The 24,532-nt window shown below is 40.2% G+C and overlaps 1 protein-coding gene across 1 annotated transcript in view; it reads right to left on the minus strand.

Annotated features, from left to right (window-relative positions):
• BMT2 (base methyltransferase of 25S rRNA 2 homolog) overlaps positions 1-3,034 on the minus strand; it is an 87,820-nt gene extending 84,786 nt beyond the window's left edge. The window contains exon 1 of the mRNA XM_043589299.1: positions 2,714-3,034. Within this exon, the coding sequence (XP_043445234.1) occupies positions 2,714-2,873 (160 nt within the window). The 5' untranslated portion in view covers positions 2,874-3,034. The remainder of the gene's footprint in view (positions 1-2,713) is intronic.
• Between the last annotated feature and the right edge of the window lie 21,498 nt (positions 3,035-24,532).

The raw sequence follows: 24,532 nt of genomic DNA on the forward strand, positions 1-24,532 counted from the left end.
GTTAGGTGTGCAACTGGGAAGAAAAAACTATTATTCCTATAAAATATGTACAGTACTAATGATGAACTATCCAAACTTCAAGCAAGTTGTTTTAATATTTTTGGGATTTGGCACACTCAAGTGTAAAAGGAAGGAACTAGTTTAAATCACCACTCCAAAATCTGGCTGACAAATTTCCAGGCCTCAGTGATAAGGACTGTGAAACTATATATCCAAGATGAAGACAGGAATTTTCCAAAAGGCACCCCCGATGAATCTACTGATCAGTCATATTTGGGAATCCATGATAAATGCTAAGGTGTCTTCTAGTCTAACATTCCAATATTCTAAGCTGGAATTATCACTCCATTTTCTGATAGGAATATTGTTATAAAAGGAGTATAGTTTCCATAGTTATTGGTATTACAGTTACTGATTAAATAAGCCTTTGTAACCTAACCTAGCACCTAAGCGCTATTTATTATTTCATTACCACAGGTGACTTGCAGATGAACTTGCAAAATATGTTTACAGACTGTGGACCACCAGTGTTGTAACAATACTAAAAACCTCAAAGGCAAACACTAAAAATTATTTCCTTGGGATTATGTGCATAATTAGACTTTCCCACAGATGGCGTTTTCACAGATTTTTGTTCTATCACAACTAAGATTTGACCTACATGTCAGAAATTAAAGAAGAAAGGGCATGCTCATTAGGATCTTTTACTTTGCTAGTTCACTGATGGGCCTTTGTGTATCAATGGAATAAAGCCTAGAGAATTCTGGATCACTGATGGAATTCAGGGCATTAAAATGCTAAAAGAACAGTATCACTCAAATATCTACAGCCCATCAGGGCTTCACCTGCCCAGAAGCATACTAGATCATTCATTTATGAACTACATGTATCTATTCTAGCTCTGGTAACTCCCAACTACCAATTCTCATTATGAACAAATATTCCCTTGGTTAATATTCATGTTTAAAGACATGTTTCAACATGTGGGAACTAATCAAGTATAAACAGCACTTAAAGACATGATGACAAACTAGTAGTGTATTGATTTAAGTGAAACCTATTCATTTATGAATAAATGAATATTATAAAAAGGTAAAAATGGAAACAATTATATGCTAGTCATTTTTTCTTTAAAAAGACGTATTTGCTGAAAGTCATACAAAATAGCATGATAAAAGTGTGTCCATTTATTTCATTTCTCCAGTGGATTTTTCCAATCTACAGTGAATGCCATTATGTAAGTGCATTCTCTGAAAATCAAGAATGATGCAATGGTTGCCATGACAACTACTCATTTTATTGAATAAATTGTGGGTTGGGGGTTAAAACATTCTTTTAAAAAACAAATTTCAACATCTTAACTCTGTCTGATAAATCTCTTTCTATTGCTAGCTACTGAACAATAACTATAGGCCATCTTTGAGGATGACTATTCAAGCAGTTATTTTAAAAGCTAGGCTTGAGTTGCCAAGGGAGGAAAACTTTGAATTTAAAGTTTGAAAAATGAAACACATTAACCACATCCAGAGGTACAAAAGACACTTTTTAATCTTCTCGAGTAACTGAAAGGTGTTTGTAAATCAAAAGTAACATGATGTTACATGCCAGTTCCTTCGCTGTCATAATTTTGCGTCTAATCCTAAATTTAAAGAAGTATAAAACACCAGAAGACTGCAGGTTTTCCAGTTTGCAATTCACCTAAAGTGAGGGCAAGTAGCTTATCCCTCATTTTGATACTGAGAAGAAATTTCTCCTGAGCGTGCGAAAAACCAGAATTTTCAATGCCGATCTTATAAAACAGCTCTGTAAAAAAGCCTGTATTTAAAAACACCAAGGCTAACCGTACACTCCAACTGTAAACACCCCTCAGGCAGAAGCAAGAGCTATTAAAGGCTTCTTCTGCTTAAGATCTTCCATAGGGCTAGGTCCCCAGCGATGGCCAGCTTCACTGGCATCTGTGTCCTTAGGAGGCTTGGCGGTTACATAGACTATTCAAAGCCAAATAGTATTTTGAGAACCTGTCCCAGATCTCTTCCTACCTCGCCGAAAAAAAACACTAAGATCAAGCTTTTGAAGAATGGCGGGAGCGGGGGGCGGGGGTTGAAGGGGATGGATGGCGCCCCTCCCCCTTCTAACAAGGCGAAGTCCAGTCAGCTAGAAAGGCCTGCTGACTTCGCAGCCCTGGAAACCAATGCGAGGAAGCTCCCTCACCGCCTGGCTAAACCCACAAGAGAGGGGTCTTTGAGGGCAGCAAATCGAACGGGCTGGTTAAGCGCGAGGGTGCGAGTGGCAACTCAGGCTTCTTTCAATCTGTCTTCACAAACAGATTTTACCTGCCTTCGTGTTTTACCTTCACCTCTCTCGTGCCTAGCGGCCACCTCTCCTGGGGGTGTGCGCGTCTCTGTGTGTAATGACAACAACCTCAGCACCCCGACTGGGGGCAAGGGATTGGAAGGGGTGGGGATTCAGTTCCTGCACAGCCCTGGAACTCTCCTGAAGGGCCCTAAAAGAAAAAGGGGCGGGAGAAGCGCGCCAGACGCCACTGAAGACTCGACCGAGAAGGGGGCGTCCGGGCCTGGGAGAGCTGCACTGGCAGGGGCTGACGTGCGGCTCCTTCAGGTTGTAATGGTGGCCCCTTGGAGGAGGGGATAGGTGACAAGGGGCTGGGGGCGATGAGGCCTCCCCTCCCCCCTCGCTCAAGCTCGCTGTTTACCTTCCCGGTACTTCTTGCGAAGCCGCCGGTGGACGCTCTTCACCACCCCGGAGAGCTTCTCTTGCTCCAGCTTCCGCTCCTGCTCCCGGGGCGGCGGAGTGCTCGGGGGCCCGGCCCTGTGCCTGCCAGCACTGCTTCGGTCGCCGGCCTCCGGCTCCATGTCGCTGCCGCCGCTGCCGCCGCCGCCCCTCGGGCCCCCGCAGACGCCCGCCTGACGGAGGAGGTGGGGAAGGAGGAGGCAGCAGCGGAGGCAGCAGCCGGAGGAGGCAGAGGAACCGAAGCGTCGGCCTCGGAGGTGGCCCCTTACCCAAACGCACAAGCTGATTGGTGGACTCTGGAGGGCTGGGCGGAAACGGAAAAAGCCAAGGGCCAATTGACGGAGAGCGCTGGCGGCGCACCCGGTTGTTTGGGACCGCAAGCAGCTGGAGGAGGCAGGGCTTGTGGGCTAAGGGAAGCCGAAGCAGTGGGAGCGCTGGACCCAAAAGCCCCTCTCTGCTCCCCGCCCCTCGCCGGGCTCTGTGCGCAGGCGCTCTCAGCCACGCGCTTGCGCGTCTGAGTTGTAGTTTGGGCTACGTTCTGCTGCCCAGCCTTCTCACGTCTTCCAGCTGTTCATCACAAGTGAATTGCGTTCTAGCGAGAAGCGGTTAGGGTCCTCTACCTGAACCCCTGCTGTACTTTGTCGCTTGTAGATTGTCTTTGGCTCTGGGAAGTGCTTTTGAGATGACTCGACCGCCCAGGAATTTTACATTTCGAGGGACCCAAGCAGAGATGCTTTCATTGGCACGAGAAGTCTACCAAGTGGTGACTTAATTCACGGGCCGGCAGTAGTTAATGCCTCTAGTGCCAGAGCTGGGCGAAGGAAATAGAAAATAAGGAAAGGAGAGGCCCAAGAAAATCAATAGAAAATAATAGGGTAAAGGGAAAGAAAGATGGAGAACCCACAGCACATGCCCTCAAGAACTTATGTGGGGACCCCAGGTGTCACAGGAAGCCTGCCCTGATTTAATTTGCATCAGAACTGAGTGCTTTTAAAACCGGCTTGGGTGTTCTCCTGTCCTTTAAGTGGGTGGGTAAGTCTGTGGGGAGTGTGCCTAAGTGGGGTTGGCAACCTATACCTTCATAGGGAGTGTGGTTGCTGATCTCTGTCCCAGAAAGGTGAAATGCTGCTCTCCAGGGAGTGGTAGACTGTATTCGTTCTCGAGGTGGTACTGAGGCTGCTGCTCAACAGGCTGAGAGCTCTTATTGGATTGTGTTAGGCTGTAGGGTACCCCTGAACTGAAGTTGTTGGTTACATGATGTTTCTCATAAATTGTTGCAAAAACTTTTTGACTGAATAACGAAGACCCTGAAGAGCAAAGCATTGTACACATTCTCCAGAACATAGGAAGAACAGGAAGGGAGTAAATGAACGGAGAAGATTGGTGGAATATAAAGATGGAAGGTGTGTCCCTACCTGCACAGTGAAGAGGCAGATCAAATACAGGTGAACTTCAAAATAACTAATTATAATTATGAAATTACACACACATGCCTAATAACTTGAGGATATGGTGGTCTTATCTGAAGTGTTTTCATTTGGGAAGAAAGGGAAGCTTTAAATGACACACTGTTTTGGCTCTTTCCATAATTTAACATATATAGGAGGCAAAAAGAGGTGGAAATATTTAGAAGTTACAACCATAGTGAAGAGGGCATTAAATTTCATTTGTTCTGAATTGTCCTTAAGGAATAAAAAACTCTCCTCCCTGCTACTAGTAGCAAATGAATTTTAAGGTCCTTTTTAAAAGTAAATATGTACACTGAAGGATAATTGGAAAACACAGAAAGGAGTAAAGTAAAATTGCTAAGAGAAAAGATGATAAATGTTCTCTTCACAAAGAAGAAATGGTCACTATGTAATGGGATGGAAATGGTAGTTGATTTGGTAGTGGTAATCATTTGCAATCTATAAACATATGAAGTCAAGATCTTGTACACCTGATACTTACATAATATTATGTGTCAATTATATCTCAAAAAAGCTGGGGGGGGGGAGAGTAAAAGTCACCTGGAAACACATCACTGAGAGAGAAAACAACTGTTAACATTTTTTTTCTTTGCTTGTGTATCTTTATTTCAAATGGGATATTTCTTGATAGATGTAAGGTAATTTAGTATATGAATAGCCTCTCACTTTAGTAACCAATTACCAGCTATAGTATATTTGTGTTGTTTTTCTGTGTTCCTAATAATGCTGTGATGAACACCCTGGTACACAAATGTTTGTCCATTTCTTTAATCGTACATTTCACTAGGCTAAATTTCTAAAAGTCAAATTTTTGAATCAAAGGGTCAAATATATTGAAGTTTTTAATGTATATTGTCAAATCGCCTTTTCTGAAAGATAGTAGCACTTTATTGTCACCTCCAACAGTATGTGTCTATTTCACTGCACCCTTACCGAATATAAGTATTACAATTTACAAAATCATTAATGAGATTTTTTAGAGGTCTTTGTTTTTAAGAAACACGTGGTACTTTTCTGCTGTTTTGTTTTTTTGTTTGTTTGTTTGTTTTTTATTTTTAACTAGCTATTCTGGTTGGCATAATATTAACATTAAATATTAATATAAGAGCAAGTAAAAGGAACTTATTCAAGACTCTTCACTTGTCACTTTTTAAGCAAATTAAAGAGCTCCATATTTTAAGTTTGTTTTTGGTTTCATGCTTTTTTTTTAATGTTTATTTATTTTTGAAAGAGAGAGAGAGAGAGAGAGAGACAGAGTGTGAGTAGGGGAGGGGCAGAGAGAGAGGGAGACATAGAATCCAAAGCAGGCTCCAGGCTCTGCGCTGTCAAGCACAGAGCCCAACATGGGGCTTGAACCCATGAACCATGAGATCATGACCTGAGCAGAAGTCCAGTGCTTAACCAATGGGGCCACCCAGGCATCTCAGTTTGATGCTTTCTTGAGAAGCAACTCAAGAAATAGGAATTGGAAAGCTGGATTTTATTCTGAATTTTCATGAGTCTAAATAGGGCTAAGGCCAATATGACCAATACTGACTTTTCTTAAGAGGACTAACCACAGTATGTAAAAGGAAGCTTAAAACTTTCCTCTGGTGTGATTAGTAATATTGGAAAAAGTTTTCTATCTGTTAAGGTAGCAGAAGGATGGTAATGGGATTTTCCATGTAAATAAAATATCTGTCCTAATTGCTGGTAAAGGGATTCTTTGTAGGAAGTATGTTTGGTGCCATACTCAACAAACATATCCTATGTGCAGGAAAATATCAGTACCTCCTTTCCCATGTGATGACAGGATTTCACTTACTGTAAATACCTTATTTTTTTAATTCTTTCATTTTTTTAATGTTTTTTTTATTTTTGAGAGAGAATGTGCACATGTGCGAGGGAAAAGGGGCAGAGAGAGGGAGAGAGAATCCCAAGCAGGCTCCACACTCAGTGCAAGGCCTGAGGCACTGACCTGAGCAGAAATCAAGAGTATGATGCTTAACCGACTGAACCACCCAGGCACCCCTCTCATGAATATTTTAAATGGCTGTTGGAAAAAGGGATGTTGGAATAAAACAGTATTCACTGAGCAGGACGAACCAGTCTGGGAGGGAGAGGCATTTCTAATGGCTGCACTAAACCCCTAATAACTAAATTTCTCATCCTCATTCTTTGCTTTACCAGACCAACTTTTGTACTCTTCCCCATGCATATTTGGTGCATCATAGTAAGCTTCCTATGTCAAAGAACCACTCAGTATAGGAAAAATGTCTTTGGAAAGAAAAATACCTGTCTTGTTTGTTTGCAGTTATATTCTTTATAAGGGAAACAAATTCCTATAGGCAGTAAGAGTCAACATGTAAAAATACATTCTATTTTCAGTGAGAATTAAAAAAATATTAATTGGTAATGAAAAGTAAAATTTTAAAATCCATATCAAAATCTGGGTGACGGCCCCAAGTTACTGAATAAAAGATTCTGGGTATATTTTACATAGTGTAGTTTTCATTATTTACTGAATATTCCTGGAGGTGGGAGAAGACTACACAGAAGAAATTGAGAGTCTTTAAATTATCTAAAGCATTGATCATTTATTTTTATTCTGTACCCTATTATTATTTACTCCTCTTTGACCTTCTTTATTACCAAATTAGGTTTATTTTTCCAGTCTTCATTTTAACTGAATTTCTAAAAATTCTATTTCTAGGGGTGCCTGGGTGGTTCAGTGCATTGAGCATCTGACTCTTGATTTCAGCTCAGATCATGATCCAAAGGTTGTGGGATGGAGCCCAATGTCCATCCATGCTCAGCTTGGAGGCTGTTTAAGATTCTCTGTCTCCCTCTGCCCCTTTCTCCCGCTTGTATTCCTTCTCTCTCTAAAATAAAAAAATATATAACTGTAAATATAAATAAAAAATAAAAATTCTAGGGGCACCTGGGTGGCGCAGTCGGTTAAGCGTCCGACTTCAGCCAGGTCACAATCTCGTGGTCCGTGAGTTCGAGCCCCGCGTCAGGCTCTGGGCTGATGGCTCGAAGCCTGAAGCCTGTTTCCGATTCTGTGTCTCCCTCTCTCTCTGCCCCTCCCCCGTTCATGCTCTGTCTCTCTCTGTCCCAAAAATAAATAAATGTTGAAAAAAAAATTTAAAAAAATAAAAAAAATAAAAATAAAAATTCTATTTCTAAACAGCCATGAGCCAAAGATTTGGCCAGCTTGGAGTGTATCTCTATCTTCCAAAAAGATACATCAAAAAGATACATCAAGTCTCTTTGCACTATTGATGTATACTATTGTACATTTATAAATGTTAGTTTAATATTAATACTTCTATTAATTAAAATAATAGTAGAACTAGCAAGCAAAGAAATATTTTCAGTGATAGATTTCATTCAGTATGGTGGATTACAACTTTAAAATTCCTTCAATTTATTTAAATAGAATTACTTTCTTAAATAATTTGTTTATAGCTACTAGTCCAATGTCTCCCCTGCGTTAACATATCTGCCAACGTAAAAATCTTTAAAATAATACAGATTACCCTCTCTTTCTAAAGTCAATATGCAGAATCATGTTAAAACTAGTATTAACTACAGCAAGTGAAAAACATTAATGCCTAACTGCAAAGGCAATGGTAAAATTTACAATATTTTTGTGATATACTAATTAATTAAATTCATTTAATTTTCACAGCAGGACTAATGTAGGAAGATATCTACATAGAAAATGGGAAGTATTTTTCCAGGTGATAGATGTTGTTCTTATAATGAAGCATAAGACTAAGAGATTTTCTACATCCTGATTTCAACTTTTCATTAAACATCAGAACATTAATCACTTGATTTCTCTAAACTTTATTTTTTCTTCTTCATATGTAAAATGTGATGTTAGATTTGACTAGTGTTTTTCAATTATTTTTTTACCATGACACACAATAAGAAATAATTTTTTTAAGTAATACATTTTACATTGGGGCTCAGGATACTTAAACATATACTATACATATAAATATATACATATAGACACTTACATATCAGGGTAAAATTTCCACCAGACAATACTTCATTGAATACCTTCATTTGCTAAGTGCAATAATACGTGGTGATATTTTCAATTCTATTTTAGTTTTTAAAAATGTGGAGCATACTACATTGATTTTTATGGTCCACTATTGAGTATTGGCCTAAAATTTGGAAAACACCAGCAATTTAAAAGATCCCTTTCAGCCCCAAACCACTGTAATTCTGTGACTCACTTTACTTTTGAGAACACTTTGTGAGATGTATCTTGCCACACAGAGGCTACTCAGCTCCTTTTGAGCATCATGTTTACATCTGGGAGATTTCCCCCAGTATATATGCAGGCTCAGATAAAAGACTTAGACTCTGCTAATTATATTCTCTGGGGTGAAAAGTGCACTCAGAAAAGTGCAAAACAATGAAGCAGAAGCTACAAGGAATCTTTTGGTCTGTTGAGGGAGACTGTGGAGGTGTGGGTCTTTTGTTATTACAACGACTGAAATTCCATCTTTCAATGTCCAACATTTGCCCTGAAAGCCAAGAAACAGAGTCAGTGGGGTTGGACCAGGTAGAGTAGTCGCTGGGTCTGACTTAGGTGTTGATCTAGACTGGGTAGTCTCCAAGTGTGCCCCTTTGGTCTTTCTGGAAATTGGCAGCCACCAATATCCTTTAATAATATTATAGTTTTGATTTTCATTTTTCTGATGATTAGTGATGTTAAGAAGCTTTTCATATATCTGTTGTCCATTTGCATGTCTTCTTAGAGTTTATTTATTTTGAGGGTTGTGGGGGGACAAGTAGGGGAGGGGCAGAGAGAAGGAGAAACAGAATCTCAAGCAGGCTTCATGCAATCAGCACAGAGCCCGAGCTCACAAACTGTGAGATTATGACCTGAGCCGAGATAAAGAGTGGGAGGCTTAACAAACTGAGTCACCCAGGCGCATCTCTGCCCATTTCTCAACTGCATGTTAGGTTTTTTTTGTTGTTGTTGTTTCATTGGATGTTAGTTTTTGTTTTTGTTTTGTTTTGCTATTGAATTATGAGTTCCTTATGTATTTGGATATTAACCCCTCAGCAGATATATGATTTGCAAATATTTTCTCCCATGTCAGTTGTTTTTCAGTTTGTTGATGCTTTCTTTTCTTGTGCAGAACTTAGTTTTGATGTGGTTTGCTTTTGTTCCTTGTGCTTTTGATGCCATATCAAAAGCACTCAGCAGACATCACTGCTGAGACCGAGGTCAAGGAACTTTTTCTTTCTATTTTCCTCCAGGAGTTCTATGGTTTGGGATCTTAAATTTAGGTCTTTGCATCTTGAGTTATTTTCATGAGGGGTCCAGTTTTATTCTTTAGCACGTGCTTATCCAGCTTTCCCCATACCATTTATTGAAGAGACTCTTCTTTTCTATTGACTCTTCTTGGCTCCATTGTCAAATATTAGTTGACTATATGTGTGGAAATTTATTGCTTGACTCTCAATTCTGTTCCATTGGTATATGTATCTATTTTTATGCCAGTACCATACTGTTTTGATTACTAAAACTTTGTAATATAGCTTGAAAATAGGAAGTGTGATGTCTCTGGTTTTGTTCTTCTTTTTTCAGGATTGCTTTGGCTATTTGAGGTTTTTTGTGGGTCTATTCACATTTAGGCTTGTTTTTTTTTTTCTATTTCCGTGAAAAGTGTCATTAGAATTTTAATAGAGATTACATTGAATTTCTAGATGGCTTTGGGTAATATGGATATTTTACCAATATTAATACTTCTGATCCAAAAACACAGGATATCTTCCCATTTGTTTGTGTCTTCTTCAGTTTCTTTCATCAAAGTCTTGCAGTTTTCAGTGTACAGATCTTTCACCTCCTTGGTAAAAGTTCCTCCTAAATATTTTATTGTTTTTGAAGCTATTGTGAATGGGATTGATTATCTCTTTTTCAAATGTTTTGTTGTTAGTGTATGGAAACACAACTGCTTTTCTGTATGTTGATTTTGTATCCTTCAAATGTACTGCATTCATTGTTTAGTTGTAGCCGTTTTTTTGGTGGGGTATTTAGAACTTTTTCTGTGTGAAATCATATCATCTGCATTACCATAAAATTGTAATAAATTCAGTATTTCCAATTTATCTAAAGCTTTTGAAAATTACTCAGAATTGAACTTCCAACTTGTTTTCTTTTATTCACTAAAAATGTGCTCAGCCACAGGTCAGAAGACTCAATATTGTTAAGATGTGAGTTCTTCCCACATTGAACCTAAAGATTCAAAGCAATCCCAGTCAAAATTGGAACAAGATACTGTTGGTAGAAATTGACAAGCTGATTCTAAAGCTCATATGACGATACAAAGAAACCAAAAGATCCAAAACAATTTTAAAAATGCAGAACAAAGTTGGAGATTTCAAGATTTAGTATATAGCCACAATAATCAAGACGGTGTGGTACTGACATAAAAAATAAACAAGTAGATCAATGGAAGAGGAAAGAACATTCAGAAATAGGCCCACACATGTACAGACAACTGATTTTTTCACAAAATTGCAAAGACATTTAATGGAGAAAAGATAGTCTTCTCAACAAATGATGCTGGAACAATTGGACATCTTTATGCCAAAAAACAAAACAAAACCCTTCAGCCCATGTCTCGAGCCATATATGAAAATTGACTCACAATGGAACATAGACCTAAATATAAAACTTAAAACTGTAAAAGTTCTGGAAGAAAACCTTTATGACCTTGGGTTAGGCACATATTTTTTAGATATGACATAAAGTACAGTCCACAATAGAAAAAATTAGTAACTTGGAATTCACAAAAATTAAAATTGCCTGCTCTTTGAAAGACACTGCTAAGGGAATCAAAAAGACAAGCCACTGAGTGGGAGAAAATATTTGAAATCATATGTCTCATAAAGGGCTTGTATCCAGAATATATAAAGAATTCTCAAAACTGAATAATAAGAAAACAAACAACTTTCCTCCTTCACCAAGGGGAACAAGATGTGAAACACTTCCTTAAAAATGATGTGCAGATGGCAAAAAAGCACATGAAAAAGTGCTTAATATCATTAGCCATTAGAGAAAAACAAATTAAAAGTACATGAAATACAACCACACCTATGCCAATGTCTAAAATTTTAAAAATTGGCCATACCAAGTATTTGCTGGAACACAGAGGTAGGAGAACTCCCATACAATGCAGGTACAAATGTTAAGTGGTACAACCACTTTGGAAAACAGTTTGGCAGTTGCTTAAAAAGTTAGACTTATGCCTACCATATGATTCAGCCATCCCACTCCTAAATATTACCCAAGAATTGGGGCTCCTCAGTGGCTCAGTCAGTTAAGCGTCCGACTTTGGCTCAGGTTATGATCTCGCTGTCCTTGAGTTCGAGCCCCGCATCAGTCTCTGTGCTGACAGCTCAGAGCCTAGAGCCTGTTGCAGATTCTGTGTCTCCTTCTCTCTCTGACCCTCCCCCGTTCATGCTCTGTCTCCCCCTGTCTCAAAAATAAATAAATGTTAAAAAAATTAAAAAAAAAATTACACAAGAATAATGAAAGAATATATGTGTGTGTGTGTGTGTGTATATATATATATATATACACACATGTATATGTGAATGTTTACAGCAGCTGTATCTGTAACAGCCCCAAATTGGAAACAACTCAAATGCATGTCAACAGATGAGTGATAAACAAATTGTGGCATAGCTATACAATAGAATGCTAGTCAGCAATAATAAGAAATAAACTACTGATTCATGTGACAACATGAATTAATATCAAAATAATTAATGCTGAATGTCAGAAGTCAGACAAAAAAACAATACTATACTGTATGACTGTACTTATATAAAACCCTAGAAAACGCAAATTAGTCTATAGTGATAAAATGTAGATAAGTAGGTTATGGGGATGGGGTAAGGAGAAGTGGGTAGGAGGGATTAAAAAAGTGGCATGAGCAACTTTTGAGGATAATGGATGTATATTTATTATCTTGATTTTGGTAATGGTTTTATGAGTCCAAATTTGTCAAAATTTATCATATGGTTCCCTTTAAATGTGTGCATTTTATTATGTATTTATTATATCTCAATAAACCTATTGAATATAATAAGTTCAGCATCTATTATATGCCAAAACTTCCACTAGGTATTGTGGCTTCAGTGAGGGGAAAAAAAAAAGACATTGTTTATATTTTTATAAAGTTTGCAGTTACTAGTAAGAGGATGCAGACCAGGGAAATTCTAATTTTTCACTATTTGTAAAATAAAGTAAGTGGAAATTTGATACAGACTGGTTACCTCTTTTGCTATGTAGATCAGCTAAGTGATCAATTTAGTGTGAAAATAGCAAGGACTGTCTGTCAACTGAGAAGATATATAAAAGTGAAAGAGAGAGATAACAAATAATTTTTGAATATTAGTCTCTTATCATGACTCTAAAATAGAAGATAGGCAAATTTTAAATTCTTAATGTGTTGCAATTGCAAATAGTTGGTAGTTATAATAACTGAAAATATTACTTAGATTTTTGTGCTTAATTAATATATGTTCTACTTAATTTTAGAAGAATATATTTTTTAAAGACAATTTCCCATTGGCGTTTCATACCAGTTAAAGAGAACTAGTGCTAGAGTAGTTGAAGGGAAATATAATACTTTTTTTGTTTTACTCTCTGATTCACTTCACATGTTTGAGGAAGAGCATCAGATGGAGAAAGGTTTTGTTACTTATTTAAAAATATTTATCTGTCAAGTTGATTTTAGCCTATAATAAATTTGCCAAGTTGATTTTAGCCTATAATAAACTGGCATATGAGACAGTATTTAACTCTTATCAATTGAAAAAAAAACTACCTGGGGTACCTGGTTGGCTCAGTTGGTAGAGCATGTGACGCTTGATCTCAGGATTGTAGGTTCAAGCCCAACAACGAGTATAAACATTACTTAAAATTAAAGTCTTAAAAAAAAAAAAAAAACTTCAGTAAGTGACATCATACTGTAAGCAGAGAAATTAAGCAAAGAAAATTTGTGAACTAGATAACCTCAAGCAATATAGCTTAAATGGGATGTTTTGGGGTCCTGTATAGTGATTTTACACATTTTTTTGTTTCTTCTTTATCACATACCTGCCCCTACCCTCCATCCTTTTCAGCACTTGCATCTTAAAGATATTCCTATCTTTCTTTATTAAAAGATAAATAACATCCAAAGGCACACTTTGAACTTAAAAATAAATTAATTAACCAGTTATCATATGACAAGGATTTCAAGATAAACATTTATGGGGAAGTGGAAGAGAAGACAAAGTTGGTAATGCGAATAATAGTGAAGCAAGAGGTCCTCACAGGTAAACTTTGCTTATATCATGCTATTAACCTATTTCAAGAAAAAAGGAAGTTATTCTGATAGGAAAAAATTATGTTATAAGATGGCCGACAGGACTGATAGGGGAGTTCAAGTCCCCGGCTGAAGACTCCCCTTCCGGGTTCTTGTTCCTACCCTGCTTGCCCGGCGCGCCAAATTACTACTAATGCGGAAGTCACAGACTATAAATTGTCCCCCATGCTTGCGCTGGGGATCAGACCTCTGGAGAGTGTTCTCCTCTGAGCCCGCCGGTGTGAAATAAACCTTCTCCTGCCTTCCAAGATCTCGAGTGCCGCTTGGTTCTTCCACCAGGTGATCCAGACGAGGTTCTGTTGTTATGCCCAGAATTTGTGATCCCCAAAGACCACCAGGGAGCTGAGTCCGATGCAAAAGCAAAAGAGCCTTTATTCGACCTAGCTTGAGCTCAATCCCCTACCTGCACCGACACAGCGGTGAGATACCAGGGAGAGAGAGCGAGTTTCAAAAGCACAAAGCTTTTATTGGGGCCTAGGGGCAGTTGGTGAGGTAATGGCTGTGGCCTCAGCCGATTGGCTGGGGAAGGGTCATGGCCTCCGCCGATTGGCTGGGGAAGGGTCGGAGTCCTGTTACGCAGGTCGCTGGGCGTGTTTTGATCAGGAAGTTTGAACGGTGAGCAGGCGGTTACTCAAGGGGAGGAGGTGAGGTCTGAGGTTTCCGTGATTTTCTTGGAAAAGGGGTCATGTTGGGGACATAGTCACTCAAGGTGGAGGACACAGAACAAGATGGGGTCAGCCGGCGTAGGCCCGCCCTTTCACTGTAGCATTTGGTTCCCTGAACAGGAAACCGTGCCGGCCCATTGTTGCCGCCGGTTTGGAAAAACAGCAAGGTGGTGACCGAATGAGGAATCGCAACGGAGAAGGCGCGAGCTGTCTGATATTCGGCAGTCTCCTGCTTGGTCATCTCAGGCCAGCCCTGCTGTGCCGTTCCCACCGGACTCGGGAGACTTGGTAGGTGAGGATATGGACCCGACCTCAGATACTGGTAAGACCTGGCCCCTGACCCGGTCAGACCCACCCGTCAGGGTGAAAGGGGAGCCTGATCACCTCCTGGAGACCTTTTAGAGGTCTCACAGGTAGATTCCTAGGGAGGGAATGTATTAACATCTGGTCTGAGTGCGTGAGTGAATGTGCAGCCCAACCTTGTCCTCCAGTTGGGACTGAATCTGTGGCTTCACAGGCGGGCGCCCTTATGGTCCTCAAAAGCCCACAGAGTCTGAGTGGGCCCATCTGTGATTCCGTGGTGAACGGCACACAGTCTATGGCGGCATCAGAATAGTTTCCGATCATAAGTCACAAAGCTGAGACTGCCATGGCTAAGTGTCACCAAAGTTCCTTCAGGACACAGCCAGACGCACATCTGACTGGTCTCCTCATTAGAGGGTGCTCCCCTACCCCTCTGTTTTTGCCACTCCGTCTCATGGGAACATTATAGGGTCAGGACAGAGCAAACCCACAGCTCTCAAAACTATGATCAAGAACTTCAAAAAGGGATTTTCAGGAGACTATGGAATTAAGATGAGCCCAGGCAGGTTAAGGACGCTATGTGAGTTGGAATGGCCCACTTCTGGTGTAGGAATGCCCTCTGAGGGAACCTTAGATGTCCCTCTGAGGGAACCTTAGAGGTCCACTGCTTCTGGTGTGTTGTCACCATAGACCCAGGTCACCCTGATCAGTTCCCATATATCAACTCCTGGTTAGAGTTTGCCCAAACCCTTCCCCCTTGGGTGCGATTTACTTGCAATGAACAGGGACAGGCTAGGGTCTTAGTCGCCTTGACAAAGTGGCCCAAGGACAAGTCCACATTCGCCAGTACCAAGAGGCTCTCCTCTGGGGGATCTGAGCAGGGGCTAAGAAGCCCATGAATATTATCATGAGAGGCTATGCGAGGCTTACCGCATTTACACCCCGTTTGATCCCAAGGCACAAGAAAGCCAACAGATGGTAAACACCTCTTTTGTGGCCCAAGCCACTTGGATATCAGAAGGAAGCTCCAAAAACTTGAGGGTTTTGCTGGAATGAACACCACCCAGTTGATTGAGGTTGCTAACAAGGTCTGCATGAACAGGGAGATCACTGCCCAGAGGGAAGCCGAAAAAAAGATGAGAAAAAAGGCCAGCCTCCTCGCCGCTGCTCTGAAGGAAAAGGATGACAAAAAGATGGGGAAGGTCCAGCCGCCAAAAGGGAGGAAGCCCACAACCTCCTTAGCAAGGGACTGCAAGGACAATAGAAAGGACACTGGAAGAATGAATGTCCCAACTGGGGAAAGTCTCAGAAACCCAGCCGATATGCAGAAGAACCCTATGAGGAAAAGACCTTATAGGCCTAGCAGGAATAGATTCAGATTGAGGGGGACTGGGCTCACTTCTTCTTGGCCCCCATGAGCCCATGGTCAAAATGAAAGTAGGGGGCCCAAACCATGACTTTTATGGTCAACACTGGGGCTGAACATTCTGTGGTCACCTCCCCTGTGGTCCCCCTTTAGCGAGAAGACTGCAACCATCCTCAGGGCCACAGGGAAACAGGCAATGCAACAGCCCTTCTGCCAAGCCCTTCTGCCAAGCCCTTCAATGTGAACTCGGGGGCCACATGGTACAACATGAGTTCCTCTACCTACCTGAGTGCCCTATCTCTTTCCACAGCCAGGATATACTCTCAAAGCTGGGGGCCCAAATAACCTTTGAGCTAACGGGATGCACCAGCCTCCAATTGGATCCAAGACAAGAAGAATGCAGTCTTTTCTGCGCCCAGGCCCAACTGAGCCACCCGCCCGAATTCAGGACTGCCTTTCCCACTGTATGGGCCAAGGACAACACCCCTGGACTTGCCCACAATCAGGACTCTGTTATTGTAGAGTTAATCCCAGGGATTCAGCTGCAGAGACAGCAGCAATACCCCCTCCCACAAGCAGGCAACACCCTTCTCTTGCCAGTCAAGAAGCCGGGAAGAGGGTACCGACCAGTTTAAGACATACGAGTTGTCGACAAAGTGACTGTCTCCTTGCACCCAGTGGTCCCGAACCTGTACACCATCCTCAGCCAGATCCCAGGTTCTGCCAGCTGGTTTACCTGCTGAGACTTAAAGGATGCCTTCTTCTGCCTCCACTTGGCCCCCCAGAGCCGACCCTTGTTTGCCTTTGCATGGACTGAACCAGGCCCAGGGCATCAGACTAGGGCCAGAGAGAAGGTTGGTCATCTCCTCCTTATTCCAGCCCAAAACTAAGAGGGGTCTTCGAGAATACCTGGGGGCTGCGGCATTCTACTGAATCTGGATTCCTGGATTCTTGGCAATAGCAAGACCCCTCTATAATTTCTTTCTAGGGCTAGATCAAGAACCCTCTGTCTGGACAGAAGAGACACAGGCCGCCTTCCTAGCAATAAATGATATCCTCGGGCAGGCACCAACCCTTGGCCTGCCAGATATAGAGATACTAACCTCTTTGTGCACGAGAAGGGAAAGGTTGCCTTTGGGGTTCTCACACAGATTGTTGGCCCCTGGCAGCAGCCAGTGACATATGTGTCAAAAAAACTGGACCCAGTTGCAGCAGGATGGTTGCCATGTCTTAGGGCATTAGCGGCAACAATTCTACTCAATAAAGAGGCAGATAAGCTCTCCCTGGGACAAGAACTGCATGTTAAAGTCCCCCATGCCCTCATAAGAATAATGCCTGATCCGCATCACAACCCCCACCAGGAGTCCAAAGAATAGGAGCTACCCCCTTTGAGGACCTCGAAATAGACTTCACAGATATCCAGCCACGCCGAGGACTTACATACCTCCAAGTGATAGTCTGTACAAACTCTGGATGGGTTGAAGCCTTCCCAGCTAGGAAGGAATGTAGTCAGTCCGATAAAATATTCCTTACCATCGGATTGGCAGAGGCTGTCCCAGAAAGCTGGGGAAACAGCACTGTTTGTGCTCACCTTCCTTTTATGGATAAGATGTTTTGTTGGTATTGGTTGCCTCTAATCTGGTCCCCATTTGTAAACCTTTAGCCCTAAGGCCCAGGCTAAATGAGCGGTGTTGCTACCATCCTCCTAGGAGCAGGAATAGCCACAAGGATAGGGACAAGCATAGGAGGCATAGGCTCTTCTGTGGGACTATATTGTAAACTGTCCTGAGAACTCAGTGAAGACATGGAACGAGTAGTCAACTCCCTAGTGTCTTTGCTGAGCCAAATAAGTTCCCTGGCAGGAGTTGCCCTCCAGAACAGATGGGCCCTTGACCTCCTCACTGCCAAGAAAGGGGACACCTGCATCTTCCTCGGAGACCAGTAGGGAGTAGTCACAACCAAAGTCAGAGAACTAAGGGAAAGGACCATCCCATAATAAATAAATATGATGCCCTCTAATACAGCCTAGATCTGTTTAAAGGGGCATCAAAGGAGGGAATGATAGGGAAAAATTGTTACAAGATGGCCAAAAGGACTGATAGGGGAATTTCAGTCCCCACCCGAAGACTCCCCTTCTGGGTTCTTCCTACCCCACTTGCCATGCGTGCCAAATTACTACTATTGCAGAAGTAACAGACTATAAATTGTCCCCCGTGTTTGTGCTCAGGTCTCAGACCTCTAGAGAGTGATCTCCTCCAAGCCTGCCAGTGTCAAATAAACCTCCCGCCTTCCAAGATCTCTGCATGCTGCTTGGTTCTTCCGCTGGATGATCCAGACCAGGTTCCATCTGGAACAATTCACACCAAAATTCTATGATTTAAAACAATATTAATCATTCATTTGCTCAAAGTTCTGACACTCAGGCAGGGCTCAGCCAGTCCTGGAAGACTGCTTCCAAGATGGCCTCAACTCACATTGCTGGCAAGTTCGTCCTGCCTATTTCAGTTGGGAGTTTGGTGCAGATGGCCTCAGCTCTTTACCTGACTTCTCCACATGAGTAGGTTGGGCTTCTTACAATATGGTATGTTCACTTTTTACACGGTGCTAACTTCCCCCAGAACACCAAAGACACTTCCAGGCCTTCTTCCAACGATATTGGTCTAACAAATCTTAAGCAATTCTTCCCTCTCCTTTGGATCATCAAGTTGTCTCTTCTGCCTCTAATACCTTCCCCAGGCCTTTTTGCTAACCCACATCTTATACTTCTTCCACGATCCAGCACAAGGAGCACTTCCTTCATGAAAAATTTTCTAATTATTCCATATTGATTTTGTAGCTCTTTCCTTTTTAAATCTGATAGGTCTTACTATCTGTACTGCTCATTTCTCACTGAAAATGTGCTATTTGATATTATCATTTACTTCCTATGGATAGCATGTCCTGTCTTCTCAACCCATGGTATAGTTCTTGAGGACATAAATCAAGGCCCACATCTCTATGTCAGTGCCCTCCAATCTAGTATGTGCTAAATAAAAGTTGACAGTAAGGACATTTGAACACTAGGGCATTTTATTCTTTTTTGGAAGATACTATTCCATTTGGAGTGATGTATGTCCTTGAACTTACATAGATCCTTTTAAAAGTATATTTGAGAAGATGTTTACCTATACTACCAAAGAAGAATTTAAATTACTCATTAGGTATAATGAATTCATATCATTTATTTTATTACATTTTTTTTAAACCTCCCCCCCCCCCCTTCATATCTCTTGGTTTTTCTCACTGATCCAGAGAAGTAAAGGTTTTTTAGGACATTCAGCATCAGTGAGGTAAGACTAGAAAATGCAAAGATAAAACTAGTTAGCATGGAAATAATGAGTATAAATGTTTATAAACCTAATTGTCTTCAACTGGAGAGAGAACTACAGGAACTTTAATAGTATTTCTTTTCTGAACCAAATTAGCTCTATCAACACAGACAGAGCTGTGATCGACACTAAATGGTTTTATATTCTACTGCTCTGTATGTTTGCCACTATTATGACTTGGAGAGTAATAAATGTACCATTGCAGTGAGAGAAGAAAACTGGTGCAAACAGAAACCTGAAAAGGAATAAGTTGAATCTGTAAAACAGTGAATTTAATCCAAAAAATGTCTTGGCTTACAGACGTGTCAGCATCTTCAAAAGTAGTTTCTTTTCAGGACACTGCAGTGATTTCAGTCTGAAGAAGTTTCTGAACTTTTAACTTAAGGTAATGAGCCAGTTAATAGGAGACTGGGTTTTGTGTAGGAGGCAATTACCCCAACAGATAGGAAACTGGAGAAAATGAGCAAAGCGTTAATGGGCTTGCAAAAAGGTCACATTTCTGAGATCTGAGATGGAATAAAAAGGAAGGATGGTGGAAGAAATCATTTTAAAAACAATGCCGTGAAAACCAGTGCAAATAGAGATGAGATATAATACTACTGGATCTACCTCGCTAAAAGGTCATGGGATTAACTTATCAAAAAATTAGGTGAGCTCTGGATATCTGAGAGTCAGGAGTTTGTGGTTCAACTGAGAGCTTTGTCAATAATTTAGGTTTAGTCCAACCCAACACTGTGATAAAATAAGTTTTACTAGAATAAGCCATTATATACCGACATATTTAGTAGTTTCTACACAAGTTTTGAGAAGAGCAGGTCATAAGTACAGCTTCTACTTCCTCTTCTTCCAGTGGCTTCTCAATCTACTGCACTCTGCCATCCACCCACACCACTCTGCTGAAATTGCTGTGAGAAGGTCAACCATGATGTGATTGTCAAATACATTAGCTGCTTTTCAGCCCTCAGCTGACTTTTCCTCCCAATAGAATTCGATGTTGATGATCATTTCCTTCCTTGTAAAGCTCCTTCTTGACTTCTAAATCATGTTTATCTCATTCTTTCCATATGTCTCGGATTGCTTTTATTTTTCTCCTAGTTCCATCTCTTCTGTTAGAGTTTTCCTAGGAAGCTACGTATCTTTTCTCACTTTACATGATCATATTGAATGATCTCATGCAATCCTAAAGTTCTAACTATCATCATGTTCCTCTCAAACATTGATTTCTCAACTCTTTCCTGAGCTTTCAATCTGTCATTAGATTTACAGTAACTCCTCATGATCAGTGTGGCCCCCCTCAGACTTTTTTGTTTCTTTTCCTGTTTTCCATGTCTCAACTATCAGCAATCCTATTTACCCTATTGCTCAAGCTAGAAATCTTGTGATAATCTTTTCTTTTTCACATTTCCTCATTGCCTATAACTAAGTCTGATCCATTCAACCTCTGAAATGTGTCTGGTATCTGTCTATCCCTTTCCATTGCTACTATTATTGCTGTCCCAGTCCAGGTTCTTCTAATTTTTTTACTTGGAATTTTTCTTATTGGTTTCCTAACTGGACTTACCTCTCTGACTATGTTTAGTCTCTATTCCTATCTGTTCTTTATACCGTTGCCAGAGTTACTTTTTATTTATTTATTTATTTATTTATTTATTTATTTAATATATGAAATTTATTGTCAAATTGGTTTCCATACAACACCCAGTGCTCATCCCAAAAGATGCCCTCTTCAACACCCATCACCTACCCTACCCTCCCTCCCACCCCCCATCAACCCTCAGTTTGTTCTCAGTTTTTAAGAGTCTCTTGTGCTTTGGCTCTCTCCCACTCTAACCTCTTTTTTTTTTTTCCTTCCCCTCCCCCATGGGTTCCTGTTAAGTTTCTCAGGATCCACATAAGAGTGAAAACATATGGTATCTGTCTTTCTCTGTATGGCTTATTTCACTTAGCATCACACTCTCCAGTTCCATCCACGTTGCTACAAAAGGCCATATTTCATTCTTTCTCATTGCCACATAGTACTCCATTGTGTATATAAACCACAATTTCTTTATCCATTCATCAGTTGATGGACATTTAGGCTCTTTCCATAATTAGGCTATTGTTGAGAGTGCTGCTATAAACATTGGGGTACAAGTGCTCCTATGCACCAGTACTCCTGTATCCCTTGGGTAAATTCCTAGCAGTGCTACTGCTGGGTCATAGGGTAGGTCTATTTTTAATTGTTTGAGGAACCTCCACACTGTTTTCCAGAGCAGCTGCACCAATTTGCATTCCCACCAAGAGTGCAAGAGGGTTCCCGTTTCTCCACATCCTCTCCAGCATCTATAGTCTCCTGATTTGTTCATTTTGGCCACAGAGTTACTTTTTAAATGATGAATTTGATCATATTACTTCCGTGTTGAAAAAAAAATCTTCCCATACCTTCATGGCTTGAGAGGTGCCTGCCTACATTCTAAAAAAAATTATCTTCTATGAGTTTGACCGCTGATGCACAAAAATGGATCTGTGATAAGAAACACCTCGGTTTTTGTTTTGTTTTGTTTTTTGAGTTTTTGAAACTTTTGAAAAACAACTTTTGTTTTTCTGAGTTGCTGCCTTGGCATTTTACATAATGACAGCCCTCCTCACAGCCAGAGTCTGAACATTTAAATAGGATCCGAGTTTAGTATTTCCACCGAAAGTTCCTGCTTTGCTTTTCCTGAGCACCTCTTAAAGTAACCATTTAGAATAAAGCCCCCCAAAAGTTAGTGACCTCTGCCCCAACCACCTCGTAAGCAACAGGTTTTTACTCCCCTGCTCTGTACCTCCTTTTCACTCATGACCTGGAACAGATGACTGCCCTTTCCCCAGTCATGGCAGCTGCACTACCTCCCAGCCCTGCCCATCCCCATTTCTGACATTTGTAAATTACAAATCTTGTGACTTTACTTCTCTTGTATGAGTGTATTGAAACTGTACCTTCCATCAAAATGACCCCAAGTTTTGCACTTTCCCAAAGTAGGAGTTTGGATGCTGAGGAAGCTACCTGCCAACTGCCCTGTGGGTGGCTTGTGTCTCTTCATTCAGCAAGTCATAGTCTTCATAGTATTACTTTAATACACCTACTTTGGCTTCTCAACATAGCTTTCAGAAGCCATATTTATTCCAAACAACTCCCCACTTTCCAGTCATAGTTGATTAAAACAGGAGCAGACACCTGAACTGGGCCAATCGCTTTCCCTCCTATAAAAAGTATACTTATGAGCTAGTGGGTTACTATATTTTAATATTATGAATGTAAGAAGAAATAAACAGGCTAGAAAATCTATTTTCCATTTGGAAAAGGGAATACTCTTACATATGTAAGTTGTATCATGCCATTTTATTGACTAAAATCATTTAATAGATTCATATTGCACTTAGAATAAAATCCAAACTCTCTGCCATGACCTACCAGGCTGTGAATTTAACACCTATTATTAAATTATTCTTATTATTCTACTTTCAACTTTTTCTACTTTCCATTTATGCTCTAGCCATTGGATTCTTTCAGGCCCTTGAACATGTCAAATTTTTTCCAACCTTGAGTATTTTGAACGTGTTATTTCGTTTGCTGGAAACCTCCTATGAACTTTGCATTCTTCTCATCATTGCAACACAAATATTTCCTCCCTAAGGAGGTATTTTATGACCATTCAATACAAAATAGTGCCCTCCATCTGACAAAACTCTTTATTACAACGTTATAGTCATTTCCTTCATAATAATGATCACAAATTATTTCTAAGTTTATTATCTTTCTCTTTACTAGACAGTAAGCTCCTTGAGGACAGGTATCACATTTGCTGTTTGCTACTATAGACCCTGGCACATATGTGCTTGGCATGTAGTGAGAGCTTAATGAATGGGTAATGAATTAATGAATAAATTAATGAATGTTTACATGCTAAACTTTCTCTTTACCACTAATCCCCAATAGACTGGGAGCTTCTCAAATGCAGGACTATGTTTTATTCACATTCATATCCCTTAATCTGAGCATAATTCCTGAACCATAGGAGATGCTTGATAAATGATTAATAATTTTCAGCTAAAATAATACAAATTATCAAACTTTTTTGTGAAATAACTGCTCTGCAATGCCGTGCTCTGCATCATCTAGAGGAATTCTGCCACTATGTACAAGACCAAAATTGTTCCTTGACTTGTAATAACTAATTTGTTACTCATTTATTCATTCATCAAATACTATTATGTGCCAGGCTCTTGTCTAAGCTCTGGGAGTATAAGAATGAACAAAGTAAAAAAAAAAAAAAAAACCCAAAAACTTTCCTCATGAAGTTCATATTTCAGTGAGAATATTCTGTTTTAATAAGGCTTAGTATACAGTATTTTAAAATCTGCCTAGCTGATTCAATGTGCAGGTAGGGTTGAGAGCCATTGTTTTATGATGACTCAATCTTTTTTATTTTTTTTAAGCCATGCATCTCTAGTGACAACTTTTCCTATCAGGGTATGTTAGCTTTCAACGTGTCACTACAGTATTTGCTTTTTAACTTACAAGATTTCAGGATAAATGAATATGCAATATAAAATGCTGTGTTGGAGCAGTTCATTCTGCTTAGCTAGGCACAGAATCCATTCTAAAGAGGTGAACCAATTTGAATTCTCTCCTACCTAGAATGTAAATTTGAATCTTGAAGGCAAAAAGAATCTTAACAAGGAACAGAAAATATTTTTGGTAGTTTCCTTGTCCCAAGTAAACACTATTTTGTAAGATTGGAAAATGTCTTATTCCTTTTTTTGTTTTGTTTTGTTTTTTCCTTATTGCTTTCTACATTTGGTATTTATATTGGATTGCATAGAAAACTATATACAGTAATATTTTCATGGAGAATAAGTATATGCCATAGGTCCATATTCTCTGATGGTACTGAGAAGTTTAAATTTTATAAGGTATCTGTAGATACTTTCTGATAACCATCTTTATTGAAGTAAAATATACTTACAATTTGGTGAGTTACAACAGATGAATACAGTCATGTAAGCATTAATTCAAACAAGATATGGAACACTTTCATCACTCTAGAAAGATACAATCTGCCCCTTCTAGTTGGTCTCTACTTAATCATATGTAATTCACGTTTTGATTGTATCACTATAGGAATGTTTTTGCTTGTTCTTGAGCTTCTATGAAAGGAATCAAGCAGTATGTGCTCCTTTGTGTCTGGCTTCT

Source organism: Prionailurus bengalensis, chromosome A2 (genome assembly GCF_016509475.1).
Source record: "Prionailurus bengalensis isolate Pbe53 chromosome A2, Fcat_Pben_1.1_paternal_pri, whole genome shotgun sequence".
Lineage (NCBI taxonomy): Eukaryota > Metazoa > Chordata > Mammalia > Carnivora > Felidae > Prionailurus > Prionailurus bengalensis.